This window comes from Rana temporaria, chromosome 6, assembly GCF_905171775.1.
Source record: "Rana temporaria chromosome 6, aRanTem1.1, whole genome shotgun sequence".
Lineage (NCBI taxonomy): Eukaryota > Metazoa > Chordata > Amphibia > Anura > Ranidae > Rana > Rana temporaria.
Genome location: NC_053494.1, coordinates 28,351,585 through 28,371,791, shown reverse-complemented (window position 1 = coordinate 28,371,791; position 20,207 = coordinate 28,351,585). Strand labels below are relative to the sequence as shown.

The 20,207-nt window shown below is 41.8% G+C and overlaps 1 protein-coding gene across 4 annotated transcripts in view; it reads left to right on the top strand.

Moving 5' to 3' along the window:
* RBBP6 (RB binding protein 6, ubiquitin ligase) overlaps positions 1-20,207 on the top strand; it is a 69,692-nt gene that overhangs the window by 9,712 nt on the left and 39,773 nt on the right. For all 4 annotated transcript variants that reach the window (XM_040356526.1, XM_040356529.1, XM_040356528.1 and 1 more), the window contains exons 2-3: positions 3,758-3,857; positions 5,662-5,698. In XM_040356526.1, coding sequence (XP_040212460.1) covers positions 3,758-3,857; positions 5,662-5,698 — 137 coding nt within the window. The remainder of the gene's footprint in view (positions 1-3,757; positions 3,858-5,661; positions 5,699-20,207) is intronic.

Sequence of the window (20,207 nt, the reverse complement as noted above, 5' to 3'; positions counted from 1 at the left end):
TAATCCCATAATTTAGGGGTCGTACAGCTAAAGTTGGCCCAGGAAGGAAGAGGGACAGCTTGTCAGTCTGACAGGCTTAACATTGTACTGAGTAGTCCCCCCCCCCCCCCCCCCCCGATATCAGAACAGATTCAATCATAAAGTTTGTAGTGTGTATCATTCCTAAAACCTTTTGTTTTGTTTTTTATTTAGTGATTACTGTGAAATTGTGTGAATGCATCAATGCAGTGCATATCAGCTGGCAGAGCTTGGATTCATTTAACGAGTTTACCGTAAATGTTGCAGAAAATACAGCCTCATGCAACATAACTAAGCTCTTTCATGCTGAATAAACAAAATTACTAACAGGTTACCAGTTGTGATTTACGTAGGAGGTCCTGTGCTAGAATTATTGCTTTAGCTCTGATCATGGTGACCCCTCACATGTGTGGTGCGATCACTGTTTACATATGTGTGCGGGACTGGCATGTGAGCACAGGGCAACGAGGGGCGCTTTTTGAATATTTTTATTGTCAAAAGGAATGTAAACGTCCCTTTTTGATGGCAATGACAGGTATTGTACGTCTTCTAACTGATCAGTTGTGGTTGTAAAAATCTTTCTACATTTTTGGTCAGTTAAAATGCACTGAAAATGCAGCAAGAACGCATCAATAACACATTTGTTGCGGTTTTGATGCAGTTTTTGAGTCACATTACCTATGAAAAATGCACAGTAAAATCGCATGCATTAGCGGCACATTTTATCTGCAAAATGCCATAAACACCATTTTTTAGCTGATATTTTTCGGTTGTCGAAATTTTGGTGCATGTAATTGTTTTGGGGACTTGAAATCCCTTTTTTAATCCTATTCCAAAATAACTTGTGCAGCAATTAACCACTTAAGACCCGAACCATTACGCAGGTAAAGGACCTGGCCAGTTTTTGCGATTCGGTACTGCGTCACTTTAACTGACAATTGCGCGATGTGGCTCCCAAATAAAATTGCCGTCCTTTTTTTCCCACAAATAGAGCTTTATTTTGGTGGTATTTTATCACCTCTGCGTTTTTAATTTTTTGCGCTATAAACAAAAATAGAGCAACAATTTTGAAAAAAATCTATTTTTTGCTATAATGCCCCCAAAAAAGATATAAAAACATATTTTTTTCTCAGTTTAGGCCGATAAGTATTCTTGTACATATTTTTGGTAAAAAAAAATCGCAATAAGCGTTTATCAATTGGATTAAGCAAAATTTATAGCGTTTACAAAATAGGTTTTGGTTTTTATTGCATTTTTCTAAAAAAAAAAAAAAAATGTACTAATGGCGGCGATCAGCGATTTCTTTCTTTTTTTTTTTGTGACTTTTTTGTGACTGCGGCATAATGGCGGATACATCGGACAATTTTGACACATTTTTGGGACAATTGTCATTTTCACAGCAAAAAAATGCTATAAAAATGCATTGTTTACTGTGAAAATGGCAATTGCAGTTTGAGAGTTAACCACTAGGGGGCGCGGAAGGGGTTAAGTGTGACCTCGTATGTGTTTCTTAACTGTAGGGGGGCTGGACGTGTGATGTCATTGATAGTCTGTTCCCTGATGTATGGAAAGACGATCAATGACGGTGCCACAGTGAAAAACGGGAAAGCTGTGTTTACACACAGCTCTCCCCGTTCTAAAGCTTCGGGGACTGTTCGCAGCACTCCGGCGGCGATCGGTTCCCGCGGCCGCAGTCACGGAGCTTCGGACCGGGTTGCGGACGGGCCCGCGACCCACGGCTGGGCACTTGGAGGACGTACAGGTACGTGCTTGTGCCATTCTGCTGCCGTATATGTGCAGGAGGCGGTCCTTAAGTGGTTTAAAGGTCTATTACACATGCATTACTCCGTTTTACTCTGGTATGGGAGGCCACCTCTGTGCTGTGTATGTAAATGTGACGTACGATTCCTGAGACCTACAGTTGGTTATCGGAGTACCCCAATTTTGATATCTCAGCATTTTTTCAGCTGCAGAGATGTGGGTTTGTTTTGGCTTTTAGATCTTTGGGGTAGACTTGAATATTTTTTTATTAGTGTGTGTGTGTGTGTGTGTGTGTGTGTGTGTGTGTGTGTGTGTTAGATAGATAGATAGATAGATAGATAGATAGATAGATAGATAGATAGATAGATAGATAGATAGATAGATAGATAGATAGATAGATAGATATATCTCTAGCATCTCTGTTAATCCGTTAGATTATGTTGGCACATGAGTGTCCCAGCCCTAAACGTCTCTTCTGTTTGGTTTTGGTGTGTTTGTATTAACGCCATTTAAAATGAGGCTATAGCTTAAAGGGGTTGTAAAGGTAAAAAAAAATTCCCTAAATGGCTTCCTTTACCTTAGTGCTGTCCTCCTTCACTTACCTCATCCTTTGATTTTACTTTTAAATGTCCTTATTTCTTCTGAGAAATCCTCACTTCCTGTTCTTCTGTCTGTAACTCCACACAGTAATGTGAGGCTTTCTCCCTGGTGTGGAGAAAGCCTCTTGAGGGGGCGAGCAGGCAAGTCAGGACACTCTACTTTGCAGATAAAGGAGCTGTGTGTTAGTGAGCGTCCTGACACTCCTGCTCGCCCCTTCCCCCCCCCCCCTCAAGGGGCTTTCTTCACACCAGGGAGAAAGCCTTGCATTACGGTGTGTAGTTACAGACAGAAGAACAGGAAGTGAGGATTTCTCAGAAATAAGGACATTTAAAAGCAAAATCGAAGGATGAGGTAAAGGAAGCTATTGGGGACTTTTCTTTGTACCTTTACAACCCCTTTAAAGGAGAATTCCAGGCTGAGCTTGTTTGACTGGGCTTCTCCTATGGGCCCCAGGAGTGCAATTTTGTATTGCACTCCTGTGACCTTTTTTCAGCAGAGCGGACTGAGGTCCGCTCTCTGCTGACTTTACAGGAATTGGTCCAGGCACCGTGACAAAGTTGGGATCCGCCAGGTGCCCGGACTGATGCCCGTCTCAGCAAGCGACTGAGTCTGAGAAGGTCGCTCCCCCGTCCCTCCACAGCTCAGCGATCCAATGAGCACGGAGGAGTTGAGGGCTGATGATTGACAGTCGGCCCTACTGTAAATGCATTCTGGGAGATTATTATACTTCTAATTTAGATACTTCCAAAATAACTAGAACATTGCATTGCCAATCTATCTTCAAATTGCCTGCACCCGAAGGTGATGAGTTTTGAAATGTTGCTGCCCAGTCTCTATAAATCTATACCTTACATGAGGGCCAGTTCACACCTGACGCAGTTCCGTGTGCTTTTATTTTGCACAAAATGCATGCATGGTGTCAGCTAGAGCCATTGGAATACATGGAAAACACTATGCATTTTCAGTGCAGGAAAAAATGTGCACGGAACTGCATCTGGTGTGAACTGGTCCTAAAAGCGTCTTATGGTAAAGGGAAGATATTTTAATGGAAATGGGAATAGCCGCTCCAGGTGGGAACCCAGATGAATATCTGTTGCAGACAACTCGAGTGCAGGCAAAGCAGGAACAAAAATTGTTTCTGGACAGCCGCACTCTGAACAAGTTGTAGCCTTTATTAAAAAAACAACTTGTTCAGAGTGCGGCTGTCCAGAAACAATTTTTGTTCCTGCTTTGCAAAGATATTTTAATGAGTATCTTATTTAAAATATTTTCTGTTTTCATAAAATGCAGGCCTTCTGTCCAGTGTAGTAGCAGTTTCATGTGTAAGTTGTTCCAATCATTGTACTTAATGCTTTACCTTTTTCTTTAACCACTATAGAGTACACAGATGAAGCTGCACTTATTCCTAAGAACTCATCTGTCATTGTTAGGAGAATTCCTATTGGTGGAGTAAGAACTACAACAAAAACATTTGTCGTGTAAGTGCTGTTGCCTTTTTTTTGTTTTTACTCTGTTGTATTTGTATAGTAGTATGTTGCATAAGAATTTAGGGATGTGCTTTTAGTGACTGGCTAGTTTTTCCAATGTTCCTCCTTCAATGTGCTCTGGGGGTATGAAACTGTATTGGGTTGCTGTTGGAAATACATTTCAATCAGTTATTAAAGCAGATCTAATTAAATCTATCCTCCACTCCAGTCACCCTTTTTAATCAGAATATCTGCTTTGTGATTCCTAAGCTGCCCATACATGGATTGAAGTTCAGCCGCGACTGGCTGGATTTTGATCCATGTATGATACTGTGGTTGTGCAGAAGTTAATCTACCAATTGACTTATGTACAACTGGCCTGTCGCATTTTCCTTGCTTGATCAGCACAGGAGGCTAAAGACTACAGCACTGATCAGGGTATTCTGACAGGGGAAGGGACGCATCCCCACTGACAGAGTACAATAGATCAGCAGGAGGATTCCCACATCTTTCTCTAATGTGTGGATAGGGGGAATTGTTTTTTTTTTTTTTTTTTTTTTTTTCAAACTGTTGGTTGAATGAAAAAAAAACATGTGGGCTGTCTTGCCTTGGGCTCCCTCCTGGAATAGAGCTGAAAGAAGGTGGGTGGTTTATGGTTGCTGTCAACTGCTAGGAGCTCTGTTTAGGTGAAACTTACTGACTTGTAAGGCTTGCTAGATATCAAAGGTTTTTGACAAAATAAATGATGAGAAAGGATAGTTGGGAGAGTATAATGGAGGTTAGGTTTAGAATTTAGTTTTAAGCCAGTTGTGATATTGTGTCTGAATAGTTTACTTCTGCTCTTTAAAGTGGAGGTTCACCCAAAAAATATTTTTTTAACATTAGATTGAGGCTATTTAAGGGGAGCAGAAACGGGTATTTTTTTTAAAATCAATGCCGTACTTACCGTTTTCGAGATGTTCTCCCGCTGCTTCCGGGTATGGGCTGCGGGACTGGGCGTTCCTACTTGATTGACAGTCTTCCGACCGTCGCATACAACGCGTCACGAGTTTCCGAAAGTAGCCGAACGTCGGTGCGCAGGCGCCGTATAGAGCCGCACTGACGTTCGGGCAGCTGGTGACGCGCTGTATGCGACCGTCGGAAGGCTGTCAATCAAATAGGAACACCCAGTCCCGCAGATCATACCCGGAAGCGGCGGGAGAACATCTATCTCGAAAACGGTAAGTACGGCATTGATTTTAAAAAAAAATACCAGTTTCTGCTTCCCTTAATTAGCCTAAATCTAATGTTAAATTTTTTTTCTGGTGGCCTCCCGCTTTAAGCACACAGCCAACACTGGTCAAAAGTTGCTTAAGCAAATACTTGAACTTTGTCAGAAACCTGATCCCGCTTTAAAGGGTGGGGTAAATCGGCCATGAAGACAGTCCAAAAGAAAGCAGTTCAAAACCTTTGTCCCCAGTTCTCAATAGAAAATAAAATTTGTCAGGAGCCAGGCTTGGTTCACTGTATAAGTGTATATAGACCCTGTTACTGTGTATCTAGGGCTTTGACATAGTAACAGAAGTATGCATCTGAATATATAGTGGAATTGATGGGCTCTGCATCTTTCCAACTTTTACACTAAAAATCTTTTTAGTAAGCTTTACCCAGGAGTGCATATAGCTGCATGGATGTGCTATACCTGGCCTATAGTCCTTACAGCTACTACACACGTTCAGTATGAACATGCTCCGAAATTTTGTTTTACTTTTATTTTTTACATTGGGTGTAAATTGCTTTCACTAATTGCTTTTCCCCTTTCTCATTTGCATTCTAGAAATCGTAATGAGCCAGTGAGTGGAACATCAAAAGCAGTATGTAAACCCCACAATCACCCTTTTCCTTATACTTCTTTACTCCAGCCTTTAAAGTGCAGGCACACACCTGCTCTTCTTTCTGTGTGGTTCTGTTGAAACTGTGAATTTGTAAAAGCCACTGTATTTTGCATACTGGTAATGATGAGCTCTTTGTGAAAGTGCACATTTCCCCATGGTGCTGTATTTCATATTGAATGCAAAATGATTTCCTGTTATACAGGACCTTGTTACCGTCTGTATGAGCGGTCACTAGTGTGAACATGCTGTCATGTTCTGTTGTGTTTTGACTTTAAGATCTGTTTGTATAGGTCTTTTGTATTGTTTCTTTACAATAAAATATTACATGTGTCAGTTTTTATAAAACTTCTTATGAAACTGGGTCATTTACATTTTACATGTGTACTGTTTAAATCTTTATTATGAACTGCCCCTTTCTCGGCTTGAAAGAATTTCTTGCAGCATGTTATGTAATGATGATGTTACAGTATATTTTTGACTAATTACAGATTATCTGTTTTCAATGCACCTGTTCTCTACTGGGTTGTGGCCTCACCTTATTGTCTGTCACATGTGATGTCTCAAAAGCATTGAAGCCAAGTCATTTTTACCCTAGCTTAGGCAGTTGTTGTGTGTTGCAGTCCCCAGGGTCCAACATTGCAGTGCTATGTATATTTCATAATACAGGGCTGGACAAATCTCTAGAGCCACATAGTCTTTGGAAGCACCTTGTTTGTCCTCCCTTTTTATAAAAGATGGGGGAAGCAAAAACTATACTCGGCTATTAACCACTTCCCGACCCCTGCATGTACATATACGTCCACAATATGGCACGTACAGGCACATGGGCGTACACGTACGTCCTTGCCTATTAGCGGGTGGGGGGTCCGATCGGGACCCCCCCCCGCTACATGCGGAGGTCGGGTCCGCTCGGGGAGCGATCCGGGACCACGGCGCGGCTATTTGTTTATAGCCGCTCCGTCGCGATCGCTCCCCGGAGCTGAAGAACGGGGAGAGCCGTATGTAAACACGGCTTCCCCGTGCTTCACTATGGCGGCGCATCGATCGCGTCATTCCCTTTATAGGGAAGACACGATCGATGACGTCATTCCTACAACCACACCCCCCTACAGTTGTAAACACATACTAGGTGCACCCTAACTCCTACAGCGCCCCCTGTGGTTAACTCCCAAACTGCAACTGTCATTTTCACAATAAAGAATGCAATTTAAAAGCATTTTTTGCTGTGAAAATGACAATGGTCCCAAAAATGTGTCAAAATTGTCCGAAGTGTCCGCCATAATGTCGCAGTCACGAAAAAAATTGCTGATCGCCGCCATTAGTAGTAAAAAAAAAAAAATTAATAAAAATGCAATAAAACTATCCCCTATTTTGTAAACACTATAAATTTTGCGCAAACCAATCGATAAACGCTTATTGCGTTTTTTTTTGTTTTTTTTACTAAAAATAGGTAGAATACGTATCGGCCTAAACTGAGGAAAAAAAATGTTTTTATATATGTTTTTGGGGGATATTTATTACAGCAAAAAGTAAAAAATATTGCATTTTTTTCAAAATTGTCGCTCTATTTTTGTTTATAGCGCAAAAACTAAAAACCGCAGATGTGATCAAATACCACCAAAAGAAAGCTCTATTTGTGGGGGGAAAAAGGACGCCAATTTTGTTTGGGAGCCACGTCGCACGACCGCGCAATTGTCTGTTAAAGAGACGCAGTCCCGAACTGTAAAAACACCTTGGGTCTTTAGGCTGCATATTGGTCCGGGGCTTAACTGGTTAAAATTGCTTTACGTTAACGATCTTCCTGGGATAAATGGGATCATCAAAGTGCCCTGGATAATCATGTTTCCTAGAAATCAGAGCTCTGTCAGTGCACTGGTCTGAGCGCTGGACATGACTTGCAGCCATGTGTAAAAAGTATCTAACGCAACTGGTCATGGATTTGTGTTGAGAATTTATGTGCAGCTGTGAATTGGGTAACAAAACTGAATTTCAGGGCAGTGTCCAATTACATTTAGAAAATAAAATACATTTCAATATCTCTGGCCTCTTTTATACATGCGTTAAGCATGTACACCATTAATTGTCCACTTGGTTTTGCGGCTGAAGCTGCCAGGTGCTGCTTGCAGGCTGCCTATTTATATTTATTGGTAGACAGCGGCTACATGGACACGGCGAGTGAGCAACCCCAAACATGCGCTGTCTGCATTTTGTTTCCACTCACGGGAACCCCCCACACCTGCGTTCTTGCAACCGCTGTGTTCCTATAGACTTGCATAGGCTATCTACGTGCAGCACCTGGCGCTGCATAAACCATGCATTCATGGTGTATGGGCCTCAGTGGCTGTGTGAGGCCTGCAGCACTGGAAATTTGTGTAAAATTGTTCTACAGAACATGCTATACATTAGGTAAAACACTTGGTGTAGAAAATTAGTGGCACTACATCACTAATTTTATACACCAAGTGTTATACCAATTTTTTGTTTGGCAGAATGGGTTATAATTACAAGGCTAGTTGGCAAAAATAAGTCCTGTAGAGAAAATTGGGATTGGTGTAAGTGGGTATACAAGTGAAACTAACTTGATTATACCTTAAGCGCGGTTTCTGAGCTCCCCAATGACCTCTTTAGCCCAGTGGCTTCTAGGTATCAATCCTCGGCTGCTTTCATTGGCCGGGCCAAGATTAAATCCCTCCCTGCGCACACGAGCGAGTTTAGTCATCTTGGCATTGCTGAAATTCTACACTGAGCTGTGCAGCTTGGTGTACTGTGAGGACAGGCAGGTAAGTAACTTTAATACAGAAGTGATGTGGTATGTCCCTTCTCTATCCAGCGATGTTGCAGGAGTGTCTTTGCTGCCCAGGACCCCCACCGCCTCATTGGCTGAGACAGCAGCGCGGTTCCATTGGCTCTGGCTGTTGGCCAATGAAGTGAGAGGGTGCCGAGCCTCGGCTCAGTGAGCTTCCACTCTGATGCCCTCATAGCAAGCTGCTTGTTGTGGGGGCACTTACCAGGAGGGGTGGGATCAGGAGCACTGAAGAGGGACCCGAGCGGAGGATCAGGGCTGTTCTGTGCAAAACCACTACACAAAGCTGGTAAGTATAACATGTTTGTTATTTTCTTGTTTTCTGTGTACATAACATTTTCATGACTGGGGTACTTGAAGGGTCACTAAAGGAATTTTTTTTTTTTTTTAGCTAAATAGCTTCCTTTACCTTACTGCAGTCCTGGTTTTATGTGTTCATTGTTTTTGTTTTTGCTTTTGCTTTGATGTTGCTGTAATTCCTCTCTGTTCTGGACACTTCCTGGTTGTCTGTTTCCTGATCACCACAGTACTGGGAGATTTCTCACTGTGGTGACTAATCAAGGAGGTGTGATTAAAACCCCTCAGCAACAATCCAGTTTCGTTTTGCAAAACTTTCACTGCCCTCTATTGGCTCTCTGTACATCGGAGAACCAGGAAACAACAGCAACAACTAAACTAAACTGCAGGCACATTATATGATTGTTTTTTATCTATTTTTAATAATTTTTAAAAGGAATCCGTTCACTATTATGTCTCTATACCCTGTAAACAGTCATTTCAGCAAAAAAAAATGTTTTCCTTTAGTGACCCTTTTTAATGCCCTGGTCATATTTTAGGAGCATTGGTTATCTTGACTAGAACTTTGTCTACATAATCAAGTGTTTTCAGGGTTATAGGCATAACATTTTGGTAATGTTTTAGGGCCCATATACATCTTTGCTTTGTGGTTACTGCAAAGCTTCGTCAATATCCCGGAAGTGGGAACAGGATATTTGTCAGACAAATATCCTGAATGGGCCAAAGCCCCCCCCCCCCCCCCGAAGGGTGCCAATTGTGGCTTCAGAGGGGGAGGGAGGAAACAAGTGAAAGCTCTGCTTTAAGGTGCAGTGCCAACCCATTAAAAATGAATGGGTTGCCATGATGTTGCTTGCCTTCATATGCAGTAAAGTTAAACCAATAATGTAAACTGGACCTTTTTTGATGGACAAAATATGTAAAATATGGGTAATTATGCTTTTCTGACTATATGCTATTCTAAAAGCTGCATTTTGTCAACTACTTCTGTCAAGTGCCTCCCTCTGCTAGGCACAATAACAGCTGTGTAAAGAAAGCTATGTACTCGCTGTGATTGGCCTTTATAGTGATTGCAACCTTGCTGGTTGGCTTCATATCGCTGTATTTGACAGGGCAGCTTTCTGAGCATAGTCGGAGCTAGAGGCTGCTTGCCCCAATGTTGGCTTGTAGCTGGGTACTTACCAGTGGATTAAATGAAAATAAGATATTCAAGCCCCCCCCCCCCCCCCCACACCACCAGAATACACTGACCAGCGCTTGTTGCACACCTATGGGTTTAGGGCCAGAAATCGAAACTCGCCAAAAATGTAATCATGAGAGGAACGTTGGAGCAGGAAGCGCCTGGCGCGTTTAACTGCATGTTAACACGCCTAAAAGGATTTAGCATCTGAGTGTTCATTTTAGTGACCGCATTAAATAAATATTCTGGCCATTGAAATGAATAATTGCGTCTTTTAGGCTCCTTAACGCTGCTTTTCTCTTGTGGGGAGAAAGGTGTTCAGAAGAGCTGGATAAACGCCCAGTGTGCATGAGGCCTAATAAACAAGCTGTGGGCAGGAAGCAACTAAACATGTTGACGGAATTGGATGAGCATTGACTTGCTTCCAAAGACTCCTGCTATTTTAGGAGGGTACTTGTCTTTGAAATCTGTCGTAACTTTGCTATAAGCAGAACAGTAGGCACTTTTTTGGTTCCACCTGCCACGTCAGAGGGGGTCAAAATTTGGACAATGTACCATAAAAAAGCAGCTACTGTACTGCCGTGTAAGACATTTCCTGGATTAAAGCGGTGTTCCGCCCCCAATTTTTTTTAAAGCCAGCAGCTACACATAGTGCAGCTGCTGGCTTTTAATAATGGGACACTTACCTGTCCTGGAGTCGGCACCACAGAGCTGATGTTTCCCTCAGCTGTCGGGTGCTGCCATTGCGGGTAAGGGTACCCGGCAGTGTAGCCTTTCGGCTTCACGCCGGGAACCCTACTGTGCATGCACGAGGCCCTCTCCTATTGGCCCGGAGGAGGGAGCCCCAGCTGTGATGTTGCCACCCGCGGCTGAGGCTCCCAGAAGTGGAAAAGGATACCTGTCTGTCCGTGTGTCTACCCCCCCCCCCCAAAAGGTGCCAATTGTGGCACCAGAGGGGAGGAGGAATTGGATGAGCGGAAGTTTCACTTTAGGTGGAACTCCGCTTTAAAGGGGTTGTAAAGGTACAATCCCCCCCCCCCCCTAAATAGCTTCCTTTACCTTAGTGCAGTCCTCCTTCACTTACCTCATCCTTTGATTTTTGCTTTTAAATGTCCTTATTTCTTCTGAGAAATCCTCACTGCTTGCCCCCTCCCTTGGACTACTGGAGAGTCAAAGCGCTCTACGTTGCAGAGAAAGGAGCTGTTGGTGGGCGTCCTGACTCTCCTGTAGTCAAAGGGAGGGGGTGAGCACGACACTCCACACCAGGGAGAAAGCCTTGCATTACTGTGTGGAGTTACAGATAGAAGAACAGGAAGTGAGGATTTCTCAGAAGAAATAAGGACATTAAAAACAAAATGGAAGGATGAGGTAAGTGAAGGAGGACTGCACTGAGGTAAAGAAAGCTGTTTAGGGGAAAAAATGTACGTTTTACAAACCATTTTTTAAGGTGTGTAAAGTGCCAGATGTGCACGGCTGCATCTGGGGTCTCTTTTCTCTCCCTGCTTTCACAGGCTTTCCTGAAAGTAGTGGGAACCATTGGCCCCTGCTGCTGTCAGTCAAATCCCGGGAGGTAGGGGGCAGGGCCAAGCCACGCTGTGTACATCTTTGGATGGGCACAGCGTGGCTCAAAAGCACATCTGCATGTGTACCCCCATAGCAAACGGCTTGCTCTGGGGGCCCATGCGGACAGTGGGATCAGATAAGTATAACCGGTTCATTTTATTTTTTAAAAGTTGCCTTTTACAGCCATTTTAATCTCAATAAATCAAATTTAGTGTGTTGCAAGCCCCTCGCACTGCTTGAATACCCATCTGCCTTTTTATCCTTTACGGTTTTTAGAGAACAAAAAACTTTGCAACCAACTAGTTTGACAAGGTTCAACAAAAAAATCCCATACTGTCACTGTTTTGATCTGTCTGTTTTCATGTCTGTAGTGTGTCACAATGTTATGCCCTTGAAGGTGCGCTTTATCTGCAGTCAGGAAGACTAAACAGATAACCGTGGTGTCTACACCAACAAATCTTGGAGACCTTTTTATTTTTTTCATATCCCAGTGTTTGTAAAGATTATTATAAAAAGTGAAATTCGTGTTTCTTAGGGTACCGTTTGTGTTCTTGTATCACATAGGCCTTGTTGCATACACAAGTGGAACCATAATTCATGTACAGATCTGTCATATTTTATGGCCAGCAGGTGTGCTATAGGCGACCTATATGCAGTACTATGTGCCAAGAAAATGTGCCTGCACGTTTACAATATGTTTCTGAACAAATGGGATTTCCAGTTTTCCTGGGGTTGTAAAGGTTAGGTTTTTATTTTCTAAATGGGTTCCTTTTAAGCTAGTGCATTGTTGGTTCACTTACCTTTTCCTTCCATTTCCCTTCTAAATGTTTTTTTTGTCTCTGAATTTCTCACTTCCTGTTTCTCCTCGGTAAGCTTTCCACCATCTGAGCCATTCTGTCTGTGCGTTAGTCAGCCAGAACAGCTTACGGAGGAACAGGAAGTGAGAAATTCAAACAAAGAAAAAAAACATTTATAATGGGGATGTTACTGCTCAAAATGTTTGATTAATCGTTTTTTTTTTATCGATTAATCGACTAATTTCGATTAATTATAACGCACATACAGATCCAACTACTTTTAGCTGATCTCCTTGCAAGCTGATCCCCAGTGCAGCTACCAACCACTGGAAAAATGGATAGCCGGATACAAGAAACACAAAGGCAGCGCTCGATGGGAATAGCATTAAAACTTTTATAGTCTTCAAGTAGGTAACAAAATAAATATTGCACTGGAGATAAAATGGATGTAGCTACATAAACTAAAAATGGTGCGAGTAATACCAAACGGTACCAAAAGCAGTCATAAAAACATGTAGCTAAGTATGATACTGGTATAAAAATGTGTACAACGATACCACTGCTGAATCCAGATGAGGAGAGGTTAACATCAGTCCGTCGGCATGTAGATGTCCCATGAAGGGAACTATCACAACTCCCAGTGGATGGCTGTAGAATCCCAGGTTGATAGAGGGAAGTGTAACAGCCCTTGCGTGTGGCAGATAGTAAGGTCCCACCGGCATGCAGATATGAAGGCTCAGCAAAGGAGCCCTTCAGATGGACACGGCAAGCCCTGCCGGTGTCCGTGACGTTACTGGATCTCCGACGGAACTCCCTCAAGGCCCCGGAAGCCAGCGGAGAGGTGAGTACCAATCAAAAAAATTTTAATCGATCCAAAAAATTTAAGATTAATCGATTAAAAGTTAATTTGCACAGCCCTAATTTATAAGGGAAATGGAAGGAAAAGATAAGTGAACCAACAATGCATTAGCTTTAATAAACCTATTGAGAAAATAAACAAATCTTTACAACCCCTTTAATGGGGTAACTACCATATCTGCAAACAGATGAGAAGGATCCCCCCCCCCCAATTTTTATGTTCTGATTGGCATTAAAACTTGGTCAAATCATTTTGCAAAGCAAAAGAACCTGTGCACTTTTTGGATCTGTATAACATTCGCAGACGTGCCTACTTCTTTCCAATGTATTTTCAGTACCCACCTTCTATGCAATATTGATTGCTGCTACTCTGATCTCTGCATCTTTGGAACATTTGTAATCCTGTTAATGGTTTTTAATCTTGCTGCTAGTATATTTCACTAACCGGTTTAGGTTAATGTCCGGAGTAATTAAAGGTTCTGTTTATAATGTAGAAATAAGCAAACCATTTGCAGTTATGATCCCAGATTAAGTTTCCATTAACCTGTTGAGTGGTAATTTGTAATATAATATTGTGCAAGTATTTAAACATTTTTCTTGCAATAATTTGCATTTTAATTTGTCGTTTTTATAGCATGTGTATACAATGAGTCACATGTTTTTGAAATAAAATGAAAATTTATTTAGCAGTTTGTGTTCTTGGAATGTCTATTGCATTTAAATGTAACTGATAAGCCATACTGATATACTTGCAGATGAATACTAGTGTTCAGTCACCCATATTTGAGGCAACAAATTCCAAGCAATTTTATGGATTTTTTTATTTTATTTTAGCAGATCCCACAAACGTGACATGTAAAAACATCTAATACTAGTCACTTTGAAGAGAATTCCATCACTTTCATAACTTAAACCTTCTTAAGGCTGGCATCATACTTTGTGGTGCCATTCATGTTGAATTGCACCCCAAGGCATAGGCACAGTATCCTGTAGTGCACCAAATTATGTGCTGTACTTATAAAAAAAAATAAAAAATTTGGTGGAGGTGATGGTTTATATTCCTTGCTGTGTTAACTGCTAATGTGCAGGTCCAGTTTTTCATGTTGTTGCTATGGGTTAGCACCCTGTTAAAATGAACAGGCTGCCTAAGTGTGGTGCTTCATGAAGGGCTGGAAGGTGTAAAGTGGCCCTTAATTTACCCCGGTTAACGGTAACCAGAGTGTAATATAATTTTTTTTTTTTTCCTCGATCTTAACCTTTTGTTGCTGACCTTCATAAACTCCTTGATATTCAATGTATCTTGTTCATGGTCAGAACTGTCCCAGTGAGAAGGCTCGGGTAGGCAACCTCGGCACTCCAGCTGTGGTGAGACTACAAATCCCATCATGCCTCTAGGAGTCATGCCTATGATTGTCGGAGTCTTGTAATGTCTCATGGAAATGATTGTTTCACCACAGCTGGAGAGCCAAGTGTCTGCTTGGCTGCTTCGTTTTTTCTTTGAAAACATTTTTATTTTTTGTGTGTGTATTTGGTGAGCCGGTGTGCAACCAAAAATGTGGCTACACATAATTTTAAATTTCATAACGCAGGCAATGACATATTGGCTCTTTCCCTATTTTTTTTTGGACCAGCTCATGGCAGGCTTTTCAGGGGTTTCTAAGCTGAAAACAGACTCCTATAGCAGCCTTTCTCGAGCTCCTTACCTCAAAGGAACACTTGAAATTATTTGCAGATTTTGGACAACCCTTGCTAAAATTTGCAGCTCTTCGTACATTAGTATGATCAGTAAGAAGTAGATGTAATCCCATAAATGTGGCATTTCCAGAGTATCTGACGCCCAAGCTGGATTAAATAAATTCAGTAAAGTGGATGTAAACACAATTTTTTTGGCTGGCACAATGTATAGTATTTCAGATCATCTGTGCCCAGTCTTCTAACCGAGTTAATCCAGCTCTGAGCAATCCTCATCTTTTTCCCAGTGAGATAAGAGAGAACCTTGTCTATTCTCTGCTTCACAGACGGCGCTCTGTCACTCCTGTACATGCACTTTACTCTCCACAGGCTTGTTCTCGCAACGCTGGCTGGCCAGGAAAGTGTAGAGGGGGGGCGGAGGAGTCTTCTGACATCACGACTCCACCCACCTAGCGCCGAAAAAATGCTTAGGTCCACACATTTGGCAATATTGCAGGGCTCAGGACAGCTGAGGGGTGAGTTTAAAAAGATGAGGAGACATGCAGGAGGCATGTATATCCTTACAGGATATACCATGTGTTAATAAATTTAAAATTACAACAGTGGGTTTACATCCACTTTAAATGTATCTAGTAATGACCAGAAAGGGAAATGGCGCCAGAACCATTTTTCTTTGGTCAATCTGTAGTGGTCCCTTTTAGGTGATCTGTGGAGACATGCATTTTTGCATGGATTGTATGATGAATGGCCCAATGGGAAGAATCCATTTCTGACTGGTACCTTGAAGACACCACTAATACCATAAAGGCGGTTCTTCAAAGCGATTTTCATCCCAGCACTATGCAGACACTATATCTGTCAGGGTGTCAATCTACCACTTCCCAAGGACCATTTGGCAACTTCTAGGGCAGGGGTTTCCAAAGGGCCAGCTTATTGTCCACACTTCAGGAGGGCTGGATTGTGGCCAGCCAGAGCAGAATGTTTTCCAGGCCTGGCATCGGTCAGAATAAATATGGCCTAAGGGTTGGTGGTCAATTGGAGGGAGAGTAATGCCCCTTTTAGTAGAAGGGATAGTATCCCATCAGTGGAAGAAATGGTGCCCTATTGTTGGTTTAAGTGGGAGGAATAGTGCCCCAAGGGCCAGGTAAAAGGCTAATAAAGGGCCACATCTGGCCCTCGGGCATTAGTTTGGAGACCCCTGTTCTAGTAAACTCTAGTCTTGATGATTTTAAGGCTCTTTGAGAGAGAGAATAGCCTCACATTAAAACCATATTGAGAGGTCAGGATGACTTATTGTAAAACCTTTACTGCTTGTTAGGAATATGTAAATGGCTTAATATTCATGGTCTAAGCACTTTAAATAGTTTTGCATCACAGATCTATGCAGCTTAAAGCAGTATTAACCCCAAAATTAAACCTTTATTGCAGCTTACCAGTTCTTAGATGTGATTCTTGCATACCTTTTTTTTTCCTTTTTTCATGCTTGCTTTCTCCTTTTTTTTTTTTTTTTAATCTAGTACTGTAATCCAGCCAAGTCTGTTTCACAGCACAAACTACAGCACAATGTATCAGTTTACATGCAAGAGACAACCCACTTAACACTGACAGGAGTGATTTTAAAACGATACATTTTTATTCATGAAAGGCACCTTTTAGCCCCGATTCACGATGATTCAATTTTGAGTGCGTTTTTTTAGAACGCATTGATTCACTTGACTAGTGAAATAACAGGTTTCTGTGCAGGCTGTTCACATATATGCAGTGCGAATGTGATACGTGTTTGGTACGATGTAGTGCGATTTTGAGCCCCATATAGTTGAATGGAAAATGCAGAGGAGTTCAAATTCAATGCGATTCAAGTGGGTTTTCCAGGACTCTGTGCTGTTTCTCAGACGGCTCAAAATCTCCGCTACATCCAAATCGCAGATAGTCACACTGGTGGTTATCCTTCAAATTGCACTACAAAATTCATTGATGGCGCACTGCATCAATGTGAGCCATACCCCAAAAGGGTGAAAAAGCTGCTGTAACTGATTACAATGTGTGAGCTAAAGTTTGGCTTCAATTTGTTAGTGTATATAAATCTGCTTATACATTGAAAAAATACCCCTGTTCCTCCTGACAGTGCTGCTGTGCCTCCTGTGCACATTCCTCCAGTCTCACTAATGCAGGAGATTTTACTGACCAGATCACCAGGTTACAACAGAGGAGGAAAGGCCAAAGAAAAAAACGTATGCAGCTACCACATCTAATGATTGGGAAGCTGCAGTATATTTTTGGGTTTAATACCACTTTAAGATCCTTTTTACTGTGACCATGGATGTTAACGGCTTTACCACTGCAATCATGTAGTTGTCAGGCTGATAGTTTATTTTTATTTATTTTTTTATTTTCTTATATGGGAAGTCGATCTTTAAATCTGTACAAAAACTGTTCAGTGAGAACCATGTAAAGGTTATTGCCAAATCTGCAGACCCAACACACATCTATATTTTATTTTTAAGGTGCACAGAATGGAAATGTTGGCGCTCAAACAAAGTTCAGGATGCACTTGACCAAAAATTATTATTTAAAAAAATAATTGTTTTTTTTACATTTGTAGTCTATTCAACTTTTTAATCATGAATTTAAAATGAGAATCTGTCAGCCAATATCGGCACCTTTTTAGTGCCATGTTGAAATGCATTATAATTGCAGCAAGAATGCATCAACACACCCATGTTATGATTTTGATGCGTTTTCGGCGCCATTATCTGCATTTTTTTTCCTCTATCTCCAAAATGCTGAAAACACAATTTTCGGCCGAAAATTTCAGTGCTTTGTGCACATCATAGTGGGTATGTCCCACCTCCTTTTTTTTATTTTCTTTTGGGGGGGTTTAAAGTATGCAGTTTGTATTTTATATAAGGGTTTTCCACATTACCTAAATAGACCCTTACCTCTGATTCCCCAGATATTCCTAAAACCTCTCCTTTGTGATGTAGGTTTAAACTGGTATGACCACTCAGCTAATTTTCTGTAACATTGAATCAAAGATATTTTGTATTGGAGGAATTCTTTACAAGAAAAGCCAGAGCAACCAGGGAGGGAGGGGAAGAGTAGGAGACCAGGGAAAGGACAGAGGACAAGGGGTCTAGGGGTAAAAGGAGGGTGATGAGGGGGAGAGGGAACCCCAGGGGATATGTTTAGCTTCGTCCTAAGCATGGACAATCATCTCATGTCTCTGGAGAGAACCATTGTCAGTAACGTTCAAACGCCAGGGCACCCCGCCTGACCCGGATATTCGATCTATGTGGGCAGGCCTCCCCTCCAAACTGAAGGTGGCCCTACGTTCGGCTCTACGGTGGCGGGAAATCTTTGCTCCCCTACGCACGGTTTACTACTCTTTTTAACCCGTCCCTTGTTTGACCTCTACCACTTCATAGAAGAAAAAATAATTGCCCTTTTTTTCTATATATCTCTCATGTACAAGACTGTACAATTTTTTTTTTGTAGCAGCACTTTGAGCTAAAGAACAATTCTATTTTATGACAACTGGCCTTTTTGTTTGGCCAAAAACTTTTTTTCTTTTTGAATTCAACATAAGCAGTTGAAAACATAAGTTAATATACAAAGCATTTGTCCCAAACAATCTAACGTTTTATTTTGAACAGCGGGTATGGTTTTTCTACTTTGCTCATTTTTGTTACTCTATTGCGGGTGTTTTTGTTCTACGCTTTTGTGTTAGTTTTTGTCTAGTAAAAGTTATTGTTAAACCACATTTCGGAATGTTTAAATTATACTAGAACTCCAGTTTTCTATATTTCCATGCAGATGACCCACCATTGTCCCTAGGATAGGAAGTAGGGGGATAGCCCCACAACAAGATCTTAATTTGCAGGGATTTCCTGTTTGGCTATGGGACAGGAAGTGAAGGAAAAGTCTCAGCAATGAGACACAGATGATAAAAACAATGCTGACCGGGGTTATCCCCCCCCCCCCCTGCTCTATCCAAAAATGGGGAGAAAAAAAAAATATATATATATATATATATATATATATATATATATATATATATATATATATATATTTTCTACTTTAATGGCAACTGTTTCATTTTTTGTTTTGAATAGCCCCATTGTTGGTAAATATTTTCAAGCTTTGTTACTCAAATGTTAACCCTTTTGCCGTACTAAACTTCTCCAGGCAACGCATATCTGTAAGTCGGTTCACACAGCAGCGGCACGACTTAAGGGGCGACTCTGCAAGTCGTCCTGAGGGCGATTTGCAAAATGACTTCTGTATAGAAGTCAATGCAGGTCGCCCCGAGCCGCCCCCGAAGTCGTACAGGAGCCTTTTTCTAAGTCGGAGCGACTTGCGTCGCTCCTATTAGAGCGGTTCCATTGCATTGAATGGGATGTGACACGTCAGGTGGCTGAGCCGCCTGATGAGTCGCCCCAGTGTGAACCGGGTCTAAAGCCTCTTGCACACTGCAGCTTGAAAAAGCTCAGTACAGCTTTTTTTTTTTTCCTGAGCTAAAATGCAACCCATTATTTGTAATGTGCCTATGCACGCAGGAAAGTTAAACAAGCACTGCACATTCTTCAGTAAAATAAAAAAAAAACAGCATTTTTGGTCAGTAATGTGTCATGTGCGCAAATACTCATTTGCACAAAAAGAGAATGGGTGGACGCATATATGTGAAAATACAAACAACCGCCTGAACTGGTGTCTAAAGTAGATGCTCAAACAGGAGTATCATGTGCAAGAGGCCTAAAAGTGTAAATATTTCTTTCTTCTGCCATCTATTCTGCTAAACTCTACACTGTTCATGAAAAATCCTCCCCTGATGCCTGAGAGTCCCCCGCAGGTCTCACCGGTGGTTTTTGTTGATCTCCATGTCACTACTGCCTCTTGTAATGAAATGGAGGTCAGCATGAGGAGTGAGCGAGAGCTACTGGGAACATCAACATTCTTGGAAGTGTCGGTTTCCTAGCAGATTTCCTTCAGTGGTTTCTCCTGAATGGAACAACGTTTGGCAGCTCAGGCATGAAAAGGTAAGTGTTTACACTTTTACAGGTATGCCTTGCCTGGATAGGTTTAGTATAGCGACAGGGTTGATTTAAAGTCAAGCCTAGTACAGTGATGGTGAACCTTGGCACCCAAGATGTTTTGGAACTACATTTCCCATGATGCATTCTGCAGTGTAATTGAGCATCATGGGAAATGTAGTTCCAAAATATCTGGGGTGCCAAGCTTCCCCATCACTGGCCAAATACATTGCTGTCCAATGTTAGTACAACAATCACTGATCGGCAGACC